The sequence below is a fragment of the Lactuca saligna genome, chromosome 8, assembly GCF_052625555.1.
Source record: "Lactuca saligna cultivar CGN05327 chromosome 8, ASM5262555v1, whole genome shotgun sequence".
Lineage (NCBI taxonomy): Eukaryota > Viridiplantae > Streptophyta > Magnoliopsida > Asterales > Asteraceae > Lactuca > Lactuca saligna.
This window is the reverse complement of record NC_136424.1, coordinates 215,148,122-215,170,052: the sequence shown is the minus strand read 5'-3', so window position 1 is coordinate 215,170,052 and position 21,931 is coordinate 215,148,122. Positions and strand designations below refer to the sequence as shown.

Genomic DNA, 21,931 nt, shown 5'->3' with positions numbered 1-21,931 from the left:
AAACAACAAAATTTTTTTTTTTTTTTTTTTTTTTTTTTTTGTAAATTAATTTGGTAAAATTCGCAAGTGATTTTATTCACATTGTGAATCCGAACTATATATAATTTAGTTTTTTGGATTCACAATGTGAGTCTGACTTATAATTATTCAAATTATGAATTCGAACTATATGTAATTTGGTTTTCAGCATTCACATTGTGAATGTAATGTCCCAAAAACCATAGTAAAATATCGTATTTTTAAAAAGCGAATAAACCATTTTTCCATAAAACATAAGTCATCAAAATCCAGTTTCACAACCATATTATAAAATCAGAGTATCAAAACATAGTATCTCTCAAACATATCAACGACTGGACGAGGTGTACAGTCAAACCTTCGCCTTCACCACATCAAGCCACCTATCTTACCTCATATTCAGATTCAACTGGTCCATAGTATATCTTAAACTATTGTGATTCGTATAGATGGTACAATTGAACCCATAAAGATAGTGTCACAAAATCTTGAGGGTAAACACCACTTCCACCAACTCTAAATCATGTGTGGGATACTTATCCTCGTAAGGCTTCAACTGTATGGAAGCATAAGCATTAACCCTACTTCGTTGCATGAGCACCAACCCAACCTAGTGATCGAAGCTTCACAATCAACTAGAAACTCATCAATGCCCTCAGGAAGGGTCAATACCGAGGCCTCACATAGTTTCAGCCTCAAAATCTCAAATGTCGCTTGTTGCTTAGGCCCCTGATGAAAATCAACACTCTTTTTCGTCAAGTGAATAAGAAGAACAATCTTGGAGAAATCTTGAATAAACCTCGTGTAGTAACTTACCAACCCAAGAAAGCTTCAAATCTCAGATGGAGACTTGGGGATCTCCTACCATAACACCAAATCGGTTTTGGCCGGATCTGCCAAAATTCCATTATGATTGATGAGATATCCTAAGAACAGAACCTCTCACAACCAAAACTCACACTTAGAGAACTTTCCATACAACTTATCCTTTCTCAACACTCTAAGTATCTCCTGAAGGTGCTCCTCATGTTGCTCCCTGGTTTTGTAATAAACTAGAATATCATCGATAAACACATTAACCAACCGATCGAGCATTGGCTTGCACACCTGATTCATCAGATCCATGAATGTTGCAGGTGCATTGGTGTGCCCAAATGGCGTCACCATGAACTCATAGTGACCATATCAAGTTTGGTTAGTTTATTCTCAATATCATCCTCTCTAACATGCATACGGGTCTTGTGCTTCCAGTAGTATGGGCCCAAACAACCTTTCATACCTACTCGTATTTGTATCCAAGGATCGTCACGAAAATCCTATGCCACTAGGCCCAATAAAATAAGTGTGCCCTATACACACGCTCTCAAGATGAACTTATAGTTCCTCACTTCTTCTAGAGCTCTATCGACTATGCTCCCAACTCATAAAAACATTCACCAACCCTACGGTCGCCTCGTGTATGTCGATCATACATAATGTCAGATTCAATAGACAGTCAAATAATTAATTATACCATTAGCCCACAACCAAACAAGGAACAAGAAGTAAGGCTAAATCAAGCATTCTAAGGCTATAAAATCCTAGTTATATACAATCATGATGCATACACTTTGTAACTACATCAATAATGTCGCCTTTATATAGCGTAACCAAGCAATCCCCTAGGTTATCAGAGATTACAAATCAGACAATTTTATCATGTAATTCTTGAAGCTCCCTATCCTATGCACTAGCATGTAGTTCTAACACTTAATATCACCAATATACATATACCACGTGTTGGTATCTTGGGGGATAACTTTCGCTCGAGATCTGACTGACTGTACATATCGCATCCTTCCTTTTAATTTTATTTTTAGAAAAATGTTGTGGAAAATCCTTTGTAGACCGTAGTTGAGTCTGGAATCACACGAGTGTTCACCAGATCCCTCAAACCAAGAATCTGATACCAGCTTGTAATGTCTCAAAAAGCATAGTAAAATTTTTTCAAATTTCAAAAAGGAATAAACCATTTTTCTAGAAAACATTAAGTCGTCAAAATACTATTTCACAACCAAGTTATAAAATCAACGTATTAAAACATAGTATCCCTCAAACATATCAACCACTGGATGAGGTGTACAGTTAAGCATTTGCCTTCCCCCATTATTTTGAATCACCTGAAACATTTAAATACACAACTCTAAGCCAGAGTTTAGTGAGTTCCCCAAAATACCCCACGCAACAATAAACATAAAAGGCATGCACATATGAGCCTTTAGTCTTACTGAACCACCATGCAAGTCCTACAGTACACTTGGACCGCTCTCATAAGCCTACATCATATAGCTAGATCACTCTCTAGAGCCTATAACACAAGGCTATACCACTCTCTTTGGGCCTATAGTACCAACTGGACGGCCCAAGTATCTTGTCCTACAACACAAAGTAAGATCGCCATAACCTAACCACAATATGTCAAAATATGAAAACAAGCAAACAAACAATAACCAACAACATAAGTAGTCATAACATATCTACTAATCTAACAAATCACTACAACATATCAACATCCTATACACAAATGATATATACTACAATACAAAGTATAGTGAGAAAACTCACCTCGCAAGCTAGTAGACAGACATCATGGCTCCCATGAAACAAAGGATGGTGCGACGAGCCACCTATTCAACAATAAAAGGCACGTTCTCAATCTATAACCTAATAAACCCTTTCCGTCAAAAGTCAACGATCAAATCCAATTTGTAGCCTAGACCTTGCCACATCGGTCAAAAGACACCAAAAGCACTTTCTTATCTTCAAGGCACCACAAAACACCGCAAAAGCTCAAAAGGTCAACAATGGAGGCTAGGGTTTGCTTTACGTAGAAAGAATGTGATGGAGGTTAAGGGTGATGAAACCTATCCATCACATCCCTTAAATGTGGCTTAAAACCAAGAAAAAAAGGTTTTACATGATGATTGTCACCTTGTGGCCTAGACCTTGCTACATTATATTGTCCAGAAAGATACTCTTCTCATCGAGTAAATCCACGTCGTGGTGCCTTCAGCATAATGTATTGGACACCTAAAATCCCATATTGAAGTCTTGGTTGCCAAGAATACATAAGAAATACATATATACTTGGAACTGGTGTTATAGTTAGTCTGAGCTAAAATTAAAAAAAAAAAAAGAAATATTTGTTTTACATCAATTTTGAATATATATTTAAAAAGTACCAAAAAAATATGTATTTTGATATATATATATATATATATATATATATATATATATATATATATATATATATATATATATATATATATATATATATTGAGATAAAAATTAAACCTTAGTCCTTAACTTTTAAAAAAACAAAGAAAACAAACTAAGTTTTTTTGAAGCAAAACAATTTGTTTTTTATATAACTATATAAATCTATATTTATAGAGAAAGAAAAAAGCATGAACAATTATATATTCAGTTTTCTTTTAACAAATTCATGGCCTAAAAAAATAAAACAAAAAAAGGAAGTAGGTTTTTGTCATAATATGGTGAATGCTCGTCTAGTATACAAATCTACAACCTTCCTTTTGGTCGTCAATTGTTTTAAATTCCAACGCTTTTGATTGGTTCCTTAATTAGTAATGGTTCTCTCTCTCTCTCTCACACACACACACTAACTCTCTCACTCACTCACTCACACACACACTCTCTGTCTCTCTCTCTCCCTCTCTCTCTCTCTCTCTATATATATATATATATATATATATATATATATATATATATAGAGAGAGAGAGAGAGAGAGAGGTAAGTTCAATTAAATAAAAATATAAGGTTAAGAATGGAGGAATAATTCTCACCCACACATTTATGTTGCTGCAAAATGCTCCGTCACAATTGATGAGATTATTATGCTATTAGATCGATAGATTCTAAACAGATAAAGAAGAATGAAGTAATCAAGAACATAAGAATGAATCAAAAGATGCCGAATGATTAATATCTCACACCTCAGAAGACCTCGATGAAGAACTTCGACTGTAGAGGTGCGCTTAGGGTTAGAATGCAAAAGCTATTAATGAGAACGTTAACCCTAAAGCAATACATGCATGTATAATATATAAGCAAACCTTAATGCTTAAACCACGGTTAGACAGGCCCAAACCAGGTAATCAAAATATTAACATTAAGCCCATATGACACAACACTCTATACCTAACAATCTCCCCCTTTGCGTCAATAGAGGCGAGAGTTTAGTTTGGTTGAGTAAGAGCAGACTTCTTCACAGTCTTGAACACCTTGGGTATAATGGCCAAAAGAGTTCGACGAAAAGATATATACCGCCGAAGCATGTCAGAAAAGTTTTTCTTATTTGAATCACTTTTTTGTCTACACCAGTGAATTATATCAAGTACGTGCTCCAAGCAGGAAGTGGAGAACAGATGTTTGTCAACTAGAACGAAAAGGAATTTTTCACCTACACCTCTTGTGAACATGACAGTGTGATGTGTTGGATGGATCTTGCCTATCTTCATCTTATTTAGATCGCTTGGCTTCCCAATGGGCTTCACAGTTGGTTTCTTCCTCAAAACGTTTGCAACCTCCTGATCCATCTTAGCAACTTCATGGATGTAGGAATCCAACATTCTCTTAATGTGATCGAGGATCGACCCATACTGCTCTTTTTTTTTTTTTTTTTGAAAAGAATGACCCATACTGCTCTTGATTACTAAGAAGAATGTTGAAAAACAGAATCCAATCGTGTGGGTTCAGATTTGGAAGATCAGCTAACGAAATCATATGAAACGAGTTATCAGAACCTCCGTTCACCTTGAACTTCACATTGATAAATTTACCAGCAACAGTCAGTTTCAATACCTTGACATAGGTTATCTTCTGAGCACTCCGTGTCTGGTATTGGGATTGAGCAAATTCAAGATAATAATCGATTAGATCTTGATCAACCTATGGGTGAGGAGAAGGGACTTCAACTGTTGGATCAAAACAATGGAACACAAATTCCCTGCAGGTGATGGGCATGTCAAATTGAGAATCCCTTGTGTTTTCACAATCAAACGAGGCTACTGGATCCAGCCAATGAGTGTTGGGAGACTTAATCGCTTCTTTGATTAATCTTTCTCGGGTCCAAGTGGGAAAGAGAGTCTGCTTGCAAACCAGAGCCCCTTGAGCTTCTTTCTGCTTTCACTCTTTCTATTCTTCCTCCCAAGTTATTCACAAATTTTCATCAATCTCTTTATCCCTTTTCTTTTTCTTTAAAGCCTCAACAATCGTTTCTTCTTCATCATCATCACTATCTTCCACAACGCCCTTCAGTTTTTCTTGTCCACCAGAACCCAAAGCTACATTAACCTTCGTTTTGGTTTGGATGATGACTTTGGGTGGAATTAGAGGATTTTGTTCAACTTCTCTCCCTTGTTGCAGAGCGACCAAGAGCTCCATAACACCCTGAATCTGACTCAATATCTGAATAGTAGGAAGAAGTTTATCAGTCAAGTGATTCCGGATTGTAATGGTGAGAACATCATCATGAGCATTAACAATATTACTGAGAATCGATAGAACATCCCCAACACTACTCTTAAGAACTGCCCTTCAACTTATGTAGTATTTTGAGTGATGCAATCTCCTGCTGGGCTTGAGCCAGATGAGCAGACTGGACTTCAACTTATGTAGTATTTTGAGCAAGTTCGTCCTTAATCTTGTTTTCCATGGCCAGGTTAGCCTGAAGCGTATCAAGGCGAGAGTTGACCAAAGTGAGAAGAGAAGTGTGATCAACTTGGAACGCAGTTCGAACCGAATCAAACTTTGCTTTTTCTTCTTGAAGAGACTTAGAGAGAGAATCAACATTAGCATTAACCTTTGCAACATTGGAGTCTGCATGGCCTTTGAATGATTCCAAGAAGATCTATGAATCATGAACAAGATCTATCACTTTGGTTGTTGCTTTCTTGCAGAAAGAAGTGGAAGCATCCGCAACCTTTGTAGACTTGTCGATTGAATTTGTATATTGTTGAAGTGCTATGTCAAGAAAAGCTTTTAAAACCACATCTGGATAAGTTGCTGAAGAAGCAAGCAATTGGTCAAGCTTATCATCAAGATTCTTCAAATGATGTTTTCTCACCGGAGTATCATCATCGTCTTCACTTGGAAGCCGACAAGGACTATAATAAGTGGAGTCAAAATCAAAGTTTTCACCTCCCAGAGTAGGCTTAGAGTCTGTTGGAGGAGATGGTGAGAGAGGTTTGGTGGTAATAGGGGTTTTAATGCCAACGGTATGTGCCCCCGTATCACATACATTGACACTCACCGAAGGTCCAATTGTTGTGGTTGTTGTAGCTTGAGAAAAGATTGGAAGTGGTAGTGGATCCATAGTAGTAGGTTGAGAAGTGACAGGTGGTGGAATAGGAGCAACTAAGATTGGTATTGTGGTTTGTTTTGGAGAAAGAGGAGGAGTAGGAACATCAATATGTACCTTAGGAGTTGGAGATCGGGGATGAGTGTTTCCCCTTGGTGATCCTTCGTGGTGAACCTCTTCTTCTTCCCCAGCTGATTGCTCCTCTTCATTGGAAGTAGTAGGCGTCGGTGCCTTCAGTCGCTTTGCCATATTCTTGGTCTTTTTATTTTTGGGAGCTGAAGGTGCCGCTTTATTAGCCTTACGCTTTTTAGGAAATGAGGGACCTTCTGTTTTGGCTTTGTTAGACTCTGGTTTCTTCCCCCACTTAGCAGGTTTGTTAGCAACCTCCAAAGCACTCTGCATCTCAGGAGTGAGTTGGCGTGGACCCGAAGGTGTTAATTTCTTGTAATCAGCCATTAATTTACTTTCACTAGAGACACATCGGCTCATCGATTCAGGAATATAACCGACATACAAGAACTTTGTACGGTCAGAAAAAATAATTTTGGTCGTGTGAAAAGTAGCAACAGAAGACAGCAGAGCATCCGTCATGACAATAACCTGTAAAGTCTCAATAGCTTTGCGAGTGGCTATTATCCAGAAATGTCCGCATGAAATCTCATAATGTTTGGATGAGGAGTTGAGGCTCTGCACATATTGTGACCAGATTAATTGTTGCTTTCGCTTCTGAGTGGATCACCTTCTCTGGTTCATCAAAGGGCAGCATGTACTCTTCAAACAAATTGGAAATGAGAATTAAGACTTGACTTGATTTCGGAAAGATTTCCTCCGTTGGACCTTCGCTTTCTTGGATCTTCTTCATGTAATTATCCTCAAAAGTTACATAGCAGGTTTCTTCAATTTTCCTTGAGCATTTATTCAGAACCCTATATCCCTTTGAAGTAAGCGGATATCCAAGAAAGATCCCTTCATCTGCCTTTACATCAAACTTGTTTTGGTTCTCTTTGGAGTTGAAAATAAAGAATCTTGAATCGAAAACATGGAAAAACTTCACATTAGGCTTGCGATTATTCAAAATCTCGTATGGAGTGATGGAAAATCGCTTGTTGAGGAAGGACTGGTTCTGTGTGTAACAAGCAGCAACTATAGCATCAGCCCAGAAGTAGAGTGGAAGAAAAGCGAAACTCAGCATGGTCCGTGCGACTTCACACAATGAACGATTTCGCCTTTCAATGACCCCATTCTGTTGTGGAGTGTAGGGAGCAGAGAAGTTGTGAGTTACTCCCTTTTCAGCCAGAAACTCTTCAAAGTCTTTATTTTTGAACTCTAGACCGTTATAACTTCTTATGTTTCTAACCATATTTTGCAGTTGCAATTCCACTTGCTTGATAAAAACCTTCAGCATGGGAGTCTCCTCTGATTTCTATTTAAGAAAGAAAACCCAGGTAAAGCGTGAAAAATCTACAATTACAAGTATAAACTTACTACCACTGATGCTTTTGATAGTCGAAGGGCCACATAGGTCAATATGCAGTAGTTCAAAAGGTTCGAGGATTTTTGTATTAATACGAGAAGGGTGACTCTTTTGGCTTTGCTTTCCCATCTCGCATGCTGCGCACAAATGTTCCTTGTTGGGGTACAAAGTTATTCACGATTGACTTTTGTAAAATCCACTTGCATGTGGTGCATTAGCCTTTTGACACATGTGTTAGTGAGAGTGAGAGAGAGACATGTAAACACCTCTATATAAGGTGGGTTTAGTCCACTTGTATAGGTGTGCTTAAGGGATGTAAAACTTGAGTGTGTAAGTGTGTGTTATTTATGTAGTCTAGATCTAGATCCTTTTTGAAACACCATATACAATCAATACATCTCTTGAACACCCAAATCACCATGTTCAATTGTGCAAACTTTAATTCCGCATGCCAAACCATGTTCTTTGTCACTACAATTTGTATCAGAGTGGGTCTTCAAGATCAAGGTGATTTTTGAAGAACGATTCTCAGTTTGGAAACTTTTGTCCCAATTTGAGCATTTTTGGTGAGTCTCTCTCTATGATCTCTCTTAATCTCTTTGAATCGTGCGTTACGTTCTTGAATTTTTGATCGTTTGACTCATTGGATCAATTTTTTTATTGAAAAACCCATTCATTAATGATCCAAATTTTTTTTATAAGATCAAGTACAACCAAAAACAAAATTCTGATTGATTACTGTTCATCATCCATGTTTGATCCCAATTCTTGATTTGTTACTGTTCATCAAGCATAATTTAGCCCAAAATTTACTTTAAGTCACTTATTGTTCTTATTTGGTCTATGTTCGTGATATGTTCAAGTTGAGAAGCCCAATATGATGTTTAATCTGATCTTAATGTAAGAGCTCATGGATTTATCGAAATTAAGTCAATCACTTTATCATTTGTTCTGAATTCGTCTTCCAACTTATCCTTTGTTCTCGTTCTGAAGTATCGTTCTTCTATCAACACTCGTATCGTTTGATTACTTTAATTGTTGGAAAACGAGTTTGTGTGATTCGTTTTATGAGGATATCGGTTTTAGAATAAAAAATTGGTAAATGATTCAATGATTTTGATTCGAAGAATGGAGGACAACTAATTGGAGATCGATGTCTAGGTATCAGAGTTTCTTTTTAAATCGACATCGACTAAGATGATTTGTATGATTGAAGAATTCAATGAATTTGTTGAATTCTATCTTTTAATTTGAAAAATCGGCCGAAGTCTAAATCTTCAATTCATGTTTCTGTTAAAGTCGAAATTGATGTTTTTAGTATCTTCTGGAGTCTATTTGAAAGAAAAGTGACGAACTCATGTTAATTTCTTGGAAACGAAAGTCAGTCTGGAAAGTCAACATTCATGGTCTTGTTAAATTGAATACATAATGGATTTAGAGATTAAATGTTAATATCATTTTTGTTTGAAGACTTGATTTTGAAGCCAGAGACTTGGTTGACGTTGATTTTGATTTATGATTTTCGATTGTGTGTGTTGACGATAATTAAAGACAACTGAACTTTGGGTTGTGAACGAAGAATTGACGATCAGTTGGGTTGAGTTACTAAAAGATTGAAGGTTTGGATTTTGATGTTGATGTCGATTATGATAAACTAGTTTAGTAGTCGATTGTTGATTTGAGTTATAGATCGATTGCCAAACTAAGGTGTTGATAAGAAATTTTTTGAACGAAGAGGTTACTGTTCATAGATAAGGCTTCGTATGCTTCGTATGCTGAGAATTTTTGTTTGATTGGAGAAGATGAAGTTTCATACGAAGAGGAAAGAGAAAATGGGCAATAGAATTTCATACGAAGGGGTACAAAGGAATTGTACGAAGGGTTGACATTTCGTATGAATGGCATAAAAGTGAAATGTTACGAATTTGGTCCTTAATCTTACGAAAGTTTAACATTTCGAATAATGGAACAAACCCTTCATATGTTTTGCTAAAAGCTTCGAATTATTTGAACAAATGACACATTTTCGAAAACAGTCTCTGAACCTTCGAATTTTTTAGATTTCGAAAATTAACCCAAGTTTCGAATGTTTGACACTTTTCACCCAAATTCAAAATTTTTTGAAGCTTCGTATGTTTGGGGCGATTCTTCGTATGAATTGAGAACAAATGGCAGAATTTTCGAAAATAGTCCATGAGGCTTCGAATTTTTGGCAGTTTGCACCCAAATTCGAAAAAGTACTGTTTTTTGCTTAATAATGAAGAAAGTGCATTTCAGGCCCCTGCAGTTTGTTCAAATTGATGCTTTCTACCCAGATTTGAAAAAAGGGGAAAGTTTTGCATATTTTGCTGTTTTGGGCGCACCGGGTCACTGAAGAATTTTGAAATTGACAATTTCTACCCATTTTTGAGAAATTTTGTCAAAGGCAATCCGCGAACGAAGCTAAAAATTGAATATTTTTTGGGTTTTATGGATTGAAGTATAAAGTTTATGCCTCATTTTAAGGGAGAGTTTTGACACGAAAAATTCCGAATAGAGCACGTTCTTTTTCCTTGAGAGTTTTATAATCAAATTTCGATTATAAAAAGGGGGTGAAGTTTTATATGAAAATTTGAACTTGAATTTTTCATATTACGCGGATTTGAAGACATAAGTGATCTTGAAGTTTTGAAGCCTACGCGATGATGCAATTGGAAGTTTGGAAGTGATGTATTCGAAATGGGTTTGGTTTTATTGAAGATTTTTGGGATGTGTTTTTATGCGCAACTGTTGGGTGATTATTTCTTAATCATTCGTTGCTGCTCGGTTTGTATGGTCTCACATCCTAGAGCCCAAATTGAAGAATCATGGAAGAATTGAAGATTGAAGTTTGTTTCAACATGTGTCACCTTTAAGGCTCGAACCGTGTAGTTGCTCGACTTTGGAAGAATTGAAGTGGGTCATTCATTCCTAACTTTGAGAGGGAGAATGTTGGGGTACAAAGTTATTCATAATTGACTTTGTAAATGTTTGACTTTTGTAAAACCCACTTGTATGTGGTGTATTAGCCTTTTGACACATGTGTTAGTAAGAGTGAGAGAGAGACCTATAAACACCTCTATATAGGTGGGTTTAGTCCACTTGTAGAGGTGTGCTTAAGGGATGTAAAAGTTGAGTGTGTAAGTGTGTGTTATTTATGTAGTTTAGATCTAGATCCCTTTTTGTAACACCATATACAATCAATACATCTCGTGAACACCCAAATCACCATGTTCAATTATGCAAACTTTAATTCTGCATGCCAAACCATGTTCTTTATCACTACATTCCTTATCAAATTTAAGAAAAGGAAGTCCATGCACGTGATCCCCAAGCACCAATTTATTAATATCTTAGAAGCTCAGATGTGAGAGTCTTCAGTGTCACAACCAACTTTCATCTGTGTTCGCCTTTTTCAATAGGCATACTACTGGCTTTCCTCTTATTGGGTTGAGATTCAGAGGATACATCTCACCTTTGCACATGGATTTCAACAGAACTTTCTTAGTTTTCTTCTCAATGATCTTTGAACCCTCATCATCGAACGAAACCTTTAATCCAGTTCTCACAACTGGTTGAGAGATGCTTATTAGATTATGCTACAATCCTTCCACGTAAGCTACTTTACGAATCAAAAATTCACTGTTTGTAATCATCCCATATCCTTTGATCGTGTTATATGAGTTGTTTCCATTTTTTACACATCCACCATCCTTAAGGGATCAAAACTCCCTAAGCTCTTCTCTCCTTCCTGTCATGTGACGAGAGCAGCCACTATCAATATACCATTCGTCGTCAAACTACTCGTCACTAATAACCTGCAAAAATTAAGCAGATTTAGGAACCTTCAATCTCTTGGGCCCTAGTGAGTCTCTTACAGAATAGGGAATTGCAACAGAAAGATCAACCAAATATGTTCTTTTTATTAATATGGTTTCATCTTTTCCTTTGATGGTGTAAACTTTGATTTTATTTTTTATCTTGCTTCAATTGGGGTATGTTATTGTTAGTTGGTTTTTCAGTTGAGTTTTTCTTTGGATCCCTAGGGTTAGCTAACTTTTTCTTAACTTGAGCTTCATTATGTGAGACAAGCTTTCCCTTCCCTTTGATATCCTTCACCGGGTTTGGTTTTGGTTACGAGTGAGGAGAATGGGATTTAGGATAGAAACTTGACTTTCGGTTCTTGGTGTAGTAAGAGTTGGAACCAAAACTTCCTTTCGGTTTGTCTGACTACATGTGTGGCAATGCTTCCATGAAGGAGATTTGTCCCTTGATTTGTCGTTTGCTTTGGGATTGGACGCCTTTTTAGAGTGAACATAATTAGGCTTTTTGGGACTGCCAAAACTATTTTCTCTCATTGAGGTTATTCATGTATCTTTTGTTCCTCTGGCGTTTCTGTTTAGCAAGTTGCTCTTGAGATTTATGAATATTCGCTCTTGGTTTTGGTTTTTATTTGTAAGCTTTGGTTGTAGTTGAAGATATGTTGGATGCTTTCATTGGTTCGTTTGGTATCCCTTTTGTGCCGCTTGAACTTGGCTTATCAAAACTTGAAGGGTTGTTGATGGGTTCTGCCGCGTATCTACCCTTTACTCTCCATGAGGTTCGCTCCGACAGACCAATCGTTTTGTCTACATTGTCTATGGGTGCAGACCAGAAGTAGTTTTCACAACCTTCAGTGTTATCTTTATCAACCAAGGAGGTCAGTTCTGCCATTTGTTTCTTAGTTATTCCTTTAACAACATACACTTGGTTCGACACTATTTGCACCTTTTGATAAACTACTGCCTTTTCTTTGAGGACCTTGGAATTATGCTTGGAAAAGCGAGCGAACTCAATAGAATTCTCAGATACAAGCAATTTTGCTATTTCAGATTCGCTCTTGAGAAATTCTGAACAATCTATCTCATCCTCTACTGAAATTTCACTCATTTCACTTTCCTCATCAAATTCAGAATTGGTTTCTAAATTCATTTTGTTTTCTGAACTTAGTTTGGCATTGGATGAGTCAAACTTCTGTATGATCTCGGTTTTGATTTTTAATTTATCATTTTCGTCCATCAAATTATTTAACATACATTTATGTTCGTTGGACTCAATAAAAGCATCAATTTTGTCTAGTCCATATTTGTGGGTCACTGAAATCTCATATGAGGACATTATAGATTCACATTAAGCAATGACTTCGTCTTCCTTAAATTCAAGGAAAGGCAAATCGTTTAATGAATCTTTTTACCTATCTCACAACATAGACACAACTGGGTGATATTATTATATAAGCGTTTAGCAATCAAACAGAAAACATTTTTTTGTTTTAAAAACTTCAAATTATCTCGTTGCACATAAATAAGTTCATCCCTAGCCCTAACTAACTCTGATTCCTTCTGCTGTATCCACATCATTCTCTCCTCACTCTTGGAAGACTCCCTACTGAGTTGGTCAGTTAGGTTAGAATTTGGTAAGCGAGTTTGCATTAGACTTCCACTTAAGTTAGAAAACTTGAATTTTAATTCATTTAATTCTTTTTCGTAGTTTGTTATAGGTATATTAAGTGATTCTAGGATAGATTGTACCTTCTTTATCAATTGATCGCAATCGCTGATCTTTTCACTCACAGGCCTGGCAGTGAAATATTTGTCTTCCTTAAGCTTCGCTTCCTCATGCTCACCTTCGGTTGTATACCCTCTCATTTGTAACACTCTAGATGTCACCATTAAGCATCTCCCAGACAACTCAGTAACTCCTTCTCTTGCCACATAAGCTCTTCCATGCAAGGGTCTGTGTACCTCTTCATCATCAAAGTCTATAGACCAGACTTGTAATCCACCAAATCATCATCAATAACATGTTCCTGCTAAATTAAAGCATTCATAGAAACGTTAGATGCTTTCTTCTTCTTTATTTCCTCCAACTTTCGCATGTGGTATGCTTCGTCATCTTCACCATCCTTTTTCTCAGACATCTTTCTCAGCATGCAATCCTTAGGAAAGTGGTTCTTGCCGTGATAGTAGTTGCAGTAATATCCTGAAACTCCCACAAGCTTGCTCTCCTTCTTCTTATCGTCCTTTTGAGTAGTGTTCTTGCTCTCCTCTTTCTCCTTTTCAGAGCTATAACTTCCCTTCCAGTTTCAGTTCTTATGGACATGGAACTTCTTACGAGCAAACCTCTTTGGGTTTGAAACCATCATTGCATATTCTTTATTAGTCAGATCACATTTTGATATATCAGATTCTTCTTATGCATCTGCCCCACTCTTGCTATTAGAAACAAGGGCCAGAGAGCCCACACCCGAAACTACCTTCGCTTCCTTTGACACCATGCTTTCATGAGATTTGAGAATTCCTACAAACTTTGCTAGAGAATAACTTTTAAATTGCTCATGTGCCTTCAAAGTTGAGACCACAACCATCCATTCAGGTCTTAACCCATTCATAAAAGTAACCTTTTGTTCGATCACTTCCCTTCCAATTCCATGCTTGATCATCTTGCTAAGCAAGTACTTAAATCGATCAAATGCTTGAATGAGTTTCTCCTCAGGTTTGTGTTCGAAAGCATCGAACTTATAGAGCATTAGAGTTTGAATTGAGTGCTCTAGATCCTCATCTGTAGAATATAATTCTTTTAGCCTATCCCAAATTTCTTTTGCAGTGGTGCAAGGACTTACTAGATGAATGGTGTCAGCTTGCAAAGCAAATCTGATCATTCTCATGGCTTTAACTTTTCATAACACCTTGTCTTTCTCATCTTGAGGGATCTTTTCTACGTCTATCAAGAGTTGAGTGTACTCCTTTTGAGTCTTGACAGTTCTATTCGTTCCAGAGTGAACAAACGGACCCAATGTTATCGCCTACCAGATAAGATAGTCATTATCTTCAGATCCAACAACGTAGTTTTCGAAGTGTTGCATCCACACTTCATAATCTTAAGTATAGAGAATGGGGATCCTGGTAGTGGATCCAATGCTGTTGGAGATGTTGATGGGATTGGATTGAGAGTCGTCATGAGACATGATGAGCTTTTTCTAATATCTGCTAGAATCAGACTTGTAAAGATGAACACAAGAGACACCGTCAATAAGAAGATGACGGCTTCTATATATTCAATAAAAGCGGAAACCCTAAAAGATTCTTCAAACAGAAGAGATGCGTATTAATTACACAGTCTCCTGCTCTGATACCAATTGATGAGATTATTGCACTATTAGAACGATAGATTCTAAACAGATAAACAAGAATGAAGTAATCAAGAACATAAGAATGAATCAAAAGATGTCAAATGATTAATATCTAACACCTCAGAAGAGCTCGATGAAGAACTTCGACTGTAGAGGTGTGCTTAGGGTTACAATGCAAAAGCTATTAATGAGAACGTTAACCCTAAAGCTATACATGCATGCATAATATATAAGCAAATCATAATACTTAAACCACGGTTGGACAGACCCAAACCAGATAATCAAAATATTAACATTAACCCCATATGACGCAACACTCTATACCAAACAACAACAACAACATAAATGGGGGGGGGGGGGGGGGGGAGACAATATTCATATATGAATATAAATTTTAAAGATATGCACGTGTATTTTCAAACTAATAACATTTTTCTTTATCTATGATAATTATTAACTTAATATATACAAAAACATAATTTATTATTATTTTTAAAATTTTTAATGAGCTATTATTACCTAAAATGATTTTAAATATATCAAAATTCATAAATTTTTATTCTCTTTAAATAAACATCTATTTGAAATAGTTTATAAAAAAACCTACCAATTTTTTATATAGTTTTAGCTCTCGTTATTCATTTATAAATAAAAGTGTATCAAATTTTTATTATAGTATATTAGTTACTCAATTAAGAATAAAACATATGTTTAATTGTTATAAGAGTTTAAGTATCATTCATATATGAATATAACATGTAATAATTTTTTTCTTACTTAAACTATTTTTTTATATTTGTTCTCGTCACGTATTATATTCACATATGAATAAAACATGTACATATGAATAAAACATGTATCTTCTTTCCCCACATGTTATATTCATATGTAAATAAAACATTCATCGTAGTTTTATTACAGTTCATTTTTATTCATATATGAAGAAGTATCTCGTACTTTCAAAACACTTTGTTTTTTATTAACATATTATTTATTCATATATGAATAACTACTTATTTATATATGAATAATAAACGAACTATAACAAAATTATGATAAAGAATAAGTACTTATTCATATATCAATAACAAATTAACTTTAATAAAAATTTGATAACTATTTTTTTCATATATATATATATATATATATATATATATATATATATATATATATATATATATATATATATATATATATATATATACATATATGACGAAAGTTAATACGAGTTTCATTAATATATGAATATAATATACGTTGATTTATAAATGAATAACTAATGTACTGTAATAAAAATTTGATACATTTTTATTCACAAATAAATAACGAAAGCTGAAAACATATATATTTTTTATTATTTTTATTTTTTATATTTGAAGTTAAAACTAAATAAAATATGGATATCTATTTATAGAGAATAAAAATAATGAATTTTAATATATTTAAAATTGCCTTTCGAAAAAGATAGCTCCTCAAAAATAAATAAAAACAAAAGATTATGTCTATATATATATATATATATATATATATATATATATATATATATATATATATATATATATATATATATATATATATATATATGGGTAAAGTGAATATACCTAACAACCTTATATAAGCTTAAGTACCTAACCACATCATACTACGTAATTTTATATCATATTTGCATTGTAATCACCCAAAGTTCTTAAAATTCAACCTCATAACTTGATTGCTTCTAAAATCTTTGGACTTTCACCATTATCATCCTTCAAATGACGTCTTTCTATCGGAGACTCCCTGGTGGGGCTTCATATACTACCGTCACAAATCAAATGGTGTAGGAAGAATATAATGGTGAATATCTGAAAATCTTGAAAGTAAAATCAAGTTAAGGGGTGAACTTTAAGAACCTTAGACGATTGCAATGGAAATATAATGCAAAACAATGTAATATAATGTGGTTAGGTACCTAAGCTTATATAAGGTTGTTAGGTATATTCAGTTATATATATATATATATATATATATATATATATATATATTAAGGTAATGATTAATATAATTTAAGAAAATATATTATTTATTTGTTTGAAAACACACATGTTGGTTACCATTCAAAATAGTGGCAAAAATTCATTCTTATTTTCTCTAACATTTTTTTTTCTCAATTAAATCCTTTTCTTGCTCTCTCTCTCTCTCTCTCTCTATGTATATATATATATATATATATATATATATATATATATATATATATATATATATATATATAAGGTTGCTATGAATTTTGTATATACTACTACAATATATCATTATTCTGCAAATAATTATACAAGAAAATCATACATTATTATTCATATTATAATTTACTACAATATTATACTAGATGTGAAAACTATGTATTACATGGGTTAATTACAAAAAATTAGATATAAATGTCCAAATATTTGAGAACTTTAAACTCATAAGAAAATAAGAAAAATAATAACTTATTAAAATTGAAATGTTTTTTATATTTTAAATTTAAACAAATAATTTAAATATATAAACAAAAAAAAATTAAGGACTTTTAATTTGGGAATTTTGAAATTAAAATGTAAATCTATCAATGGAGTTGATATCCATTTATTGTAATTATTATAATAAAATATTATGTGAAATTTACTAAAATAAGAAAATCCATAAAATGACATATGGAAAAAAAAATTAATTCAAAATAATAATAAAATAAAGACATTTGGCAAATTAAATAAGAATGTTACATGTAACAAAAAAACTTTCATTTATTAGAGTAATATATATATATATATATATATATATATATATATATATATATATATATATATATATATATATATATATATATATATATATATATATTTGTGTGTATGTGTTATTATTTAGATGTGAATTTTGTATATGTTGTTTTATGTAATTATTCAACAATAAATATATGAATAATCATACATTAATATTATAATCGGTTTTTAAATATTTAGATCTCTCGCCCTCTCATTTTTATGAGTTCTAGTTGTGTGTGTACGCGCGTTTTGTTTTGTTTTGTTTTTTTTTTTTTAAACTTTGTTAGTTGTTACAATAGTTTTTAACCAAATCTAAAGCTTTTTAGTTAAATTTTCAAATATGGATGAGTCAACTAAGATTATTCGATAATTTAACTTGTTGAGATTAAAATAAATTGATCAACCCATTTATATAACATACAAAATAGTTGAAACTTGAAAGTCGTAATTGATTTATTAAAATATGTTGGAAAATTTTCAACATGTGAGCCTTAAATCGGATAGAATCCTTTACTCCAATAACTATATTCCTTGCAAACATCATTGGGATTTATTCTTCTTTTTTGGCAGTATATGGTACCTGCATTTTATGTGAGTTGTTGTGAGATGATAAATAAATGGAGTCAGATGTTAACAAATGAAGGCTTGCATGAAGTGGATGTGTGGCCTCATCTTCAAACATTAACAAGTGATGTAATTTCACGTACTGCATTTGGTAGCAACTTTGAGGAAGGAAGAAAGATATTTGAACTACAACGAGAACAAGCGAAGCTAGTTATGAAGGCTGCACGATCATTTTACGTTCCAGGATTAAGGTGATTGTGTTTCCAAATAATATTTAAAGCTAATTATCTTTTAATAAAACAATAATAAAATACAAAACCATGCACTTGAACTTCTCTAGCAATCTTTATATAAGGACAAAATACATTCGAAATGCATATATTTTAGGTTTTAATGTTTATTTTTGTAAGGGGTCGTCAAATTTTAATCTATATATATATATATATATATATATATATATATATATAGACACACACACACACGGCTGTAAACGAAACGAACGAGGCTTGTTCATATTCGTTCATTTAAGTTAGCCGAATAAATAAACGAACATGAACGGATAAACGAACGGGTTTTCTTTTTCATATTCGTTCGTCTAATAAATTACATTGTTCATGTTTGTTTGTTGATGTTCGTGAATAGGCTTAAACGAACATAAACAAACGAATGTAAATGAACAAAGATAAAAAAACATAATTGAAGATATATGAACATAAATACACTAATGTAATCAAACACAATTAAGCATATGTGAACATAAAATGAATTTGTATGAATATAAACGAAAGTAAAAGAACAACATAAACAAACGTTCACGAACATAATTGAACGAAAGAAACCATTGTTCATCTTCGTTCATTTAACTAAACGAACGATAATTTGTGTTCATGTTCATTCGTTTATTAAATAAACGAACATAAACGAACTTCCCGTCGAACGATTCATGAACAGTTCGTTGAATGTTCAGTTCGTTTACACCCTACACACACAAGTAGGTTCATACGAAAATATAAAGAATTTACGAAAATGTGAAAACAGATTTTACCTTATAAAAATAAGACACATGTAATATAGAAATTAAATTTATTATCAATAAATTAAAGATAATAAGTTTACATGGGTGTGTGTTATGGTAATATAGATTTAAAGGTGATTTTAATAATCGTTTTTTTCTCACGTCCTAACCACTTTTAAATTCACGTTTTCATAATAAAGAAGTCAAAAAGCATGATTTGCTAATATCAAACAAATTCTCATGTATCAATGATTATCATCATATATTTCAAATTTTGAATGAATTATTGTTTAAAATATAAAGTTGAGGTGACACAATCTCATATGTTTTCTTTGGTTTCGCATTTTCGTAAATTATTAGCAGTTTTGCATGATACCTCTCATATATATATATATATATATATATATATATATATATATATATATATATATATATATATATATATATATATATATATATATATATATTCAGACAAAGTATGCAACCATGTTTGATTGTAGGATTAAATATGGAATGTTGTAACACAAAATCTCAGTTGAAATATGGTCTTATAATTCATGTCATCTGCATAAATTGGTGACAATGAGAAGATTGTTGCAAAACTTTGTGAAAAATGTAACGATTTTACACATGTTAGCGCATAATTGAACAATTAACAGGTGGTGCTCGTAATTTCTAAGATAACAGGTTCAATATTTCATATTTTGATCATTAAATAAGATATGGTTATGTATTTCATCTAAAACCTACTTTTAATACATACACTAAGAAAAACAAATGAAATATTATAGCATAAACTAGCATTGAACGTCATACTTTAAGCTTATATATTTCATGTGTATTATTTATATCGTCAAAGTACCCTTTAAGTGTTCACCATTATATTGCAAAATTTTGTGTCTCCACTTGTATGTGAATCATAAACATTTTGTTTTGAAAGTATGAATCATGAATTATAAAAATAGTCAAAAGTAGTTACTGATTTATCCATGTTTTCCTTTATTTATTACATAAAGTGACAACATTACTGTATATTTGGTAGGATTTCTTTTATTCTAAATAAATATAACTCAACAGATATTTTCCAACTAAAAGCAACAAGAGAATGAAAGAGATTGACCGGGAGGTGAAGGCAACAATAAGGAGCATTATCGATAGACGAGTTATCGCAATGAAAGCCGGAGAAGCTAGTAAGGATGACCTTTTGGGTATTCTTATGGATTCGAATCACAAAGAGATCGAAAAACATGGGAATAAAAACTTTGGATTAAGCATTGAGGAAGTCATCGAAGAATGTAAAATTTTTTACTTTGCGGGTCAAGAAACCACTGCAAACTTGCTTGTATGGACTATGATTTTATTAGGACAACATACGGATTGGCAGACACGAGCCAGAGTTGAAGTCCTACGTCTCTTTGGAAAAAGAAAACCAGATGTTGATGGGTTAAATCATCTAAAAACTGTAAGTTTTTTCAGGCTCTATTTTTTAAAAAACTATAAATATCGTTACAAGAGATGAAAGCAAATGCTCTAACTTTACAAAAGCTTTAATCTTATTTACAAGAAAGGAAAACACTCACTTCACTTAATACGATTAAGTTCTTATCCACTTTGAATATCTATTGTTTCTTTTTGCAGATTAACATGATTTTTAGCGAGGTACTTAGACTATATCCTCCCGCTACAATAATAAGACGACTTATATATAAAGAAACGAAATTAGGGAACTTAACTTTACCGGCACAAACACTAGTCGAAATAAACCCATTGTTTTTACACCATGATCATGATATATGGGGTGATGATGCAAACGAGTTTAAGCCAGAGCGATTCTCAGAAGGTGTGTCAAAAGTGAACAAGGGACAAGCCTCATATCTTCCATTCGGAGGGGGCCCACGTATCTGTATTGGACAAAATTTTGCAATGTTGGAAGCAAAAATGGCGCTTGTAATGGTGCTACAATGCTTCTATTTTGAGCTCTCTCCATCCTACTCGCATGCTCCACACACTATAATCACTCTACAGCCTCAATTTGGGGCTCACTTGATTCTACACAAAACTTAGGCAATTTGTTGTGTGTTTTCTTGTTTTTATTTGTTATGTCTATGGCTACTTGAGTTTATCCAATATTTATATAATTTATATTCCTTTCATTTAGCTTTAAAAGTATTTTTACAATATATATATATATATATATATATATATATATATATATATATATACACACACTAGCCGTTTACCCTCGCAAAGCGGCGGGCGACAAATAGTTTGTTTCGACAATTAATTTCTTTTCGATGGAGAATGATTCTTTTCAATTCAATCATTAGTTTGTTTTAAAAAACATGTTATATTAAAAATAAAAAAAAAATATATGAAATGATCAAATTATATGGTGTTGAGTATTTATTTGGATGAAAAAAGATCTGGTCAAAACCTTGGAAGAGAAGATTTATAGGGGTTTGTTTAAATTTTAATATTATTTTATTAGTGATTAGTTGTACAATTAGCTTAATGATTTGGACGTCTTAA

General features: G+C 33.3%; 1 protein-coding gene across 1 annotated transcript in view; it reads left to right on the top strand.

The window, feature by feature from the left end:
* LOC145008238 (cytochrome P450 CYP72A219-like) overlaps positions 1-21,555 on the top strand; it is a 28,350-nt gene extending 6,795 nt beyond the window's left edge. Inside the window, exons 2-4 of the mRNA XM_078966862.1 lie at positions 18,394-18,638; positions 20,480-20,864; positions 21,041-21,555. Coding sequence (XP_078822988.1) covers positions 18,397-18,638; positions 20,480-20,864; positions 21,041-21,466 — 1,053 coding nt within the window. The 5' untranslated portion in view covers positions 18,394-18,396 and the 3' untranslated portion in view covers positions 21,467-21,555. The remainder of the gene's footprint in view (positions 1-18,393; positions 18,639-20,479; positions 20,865-21,040) is intronic.
* The last annotated feature ends 376 nt before the right edge of the window (positions 21,556-21,931 follow it).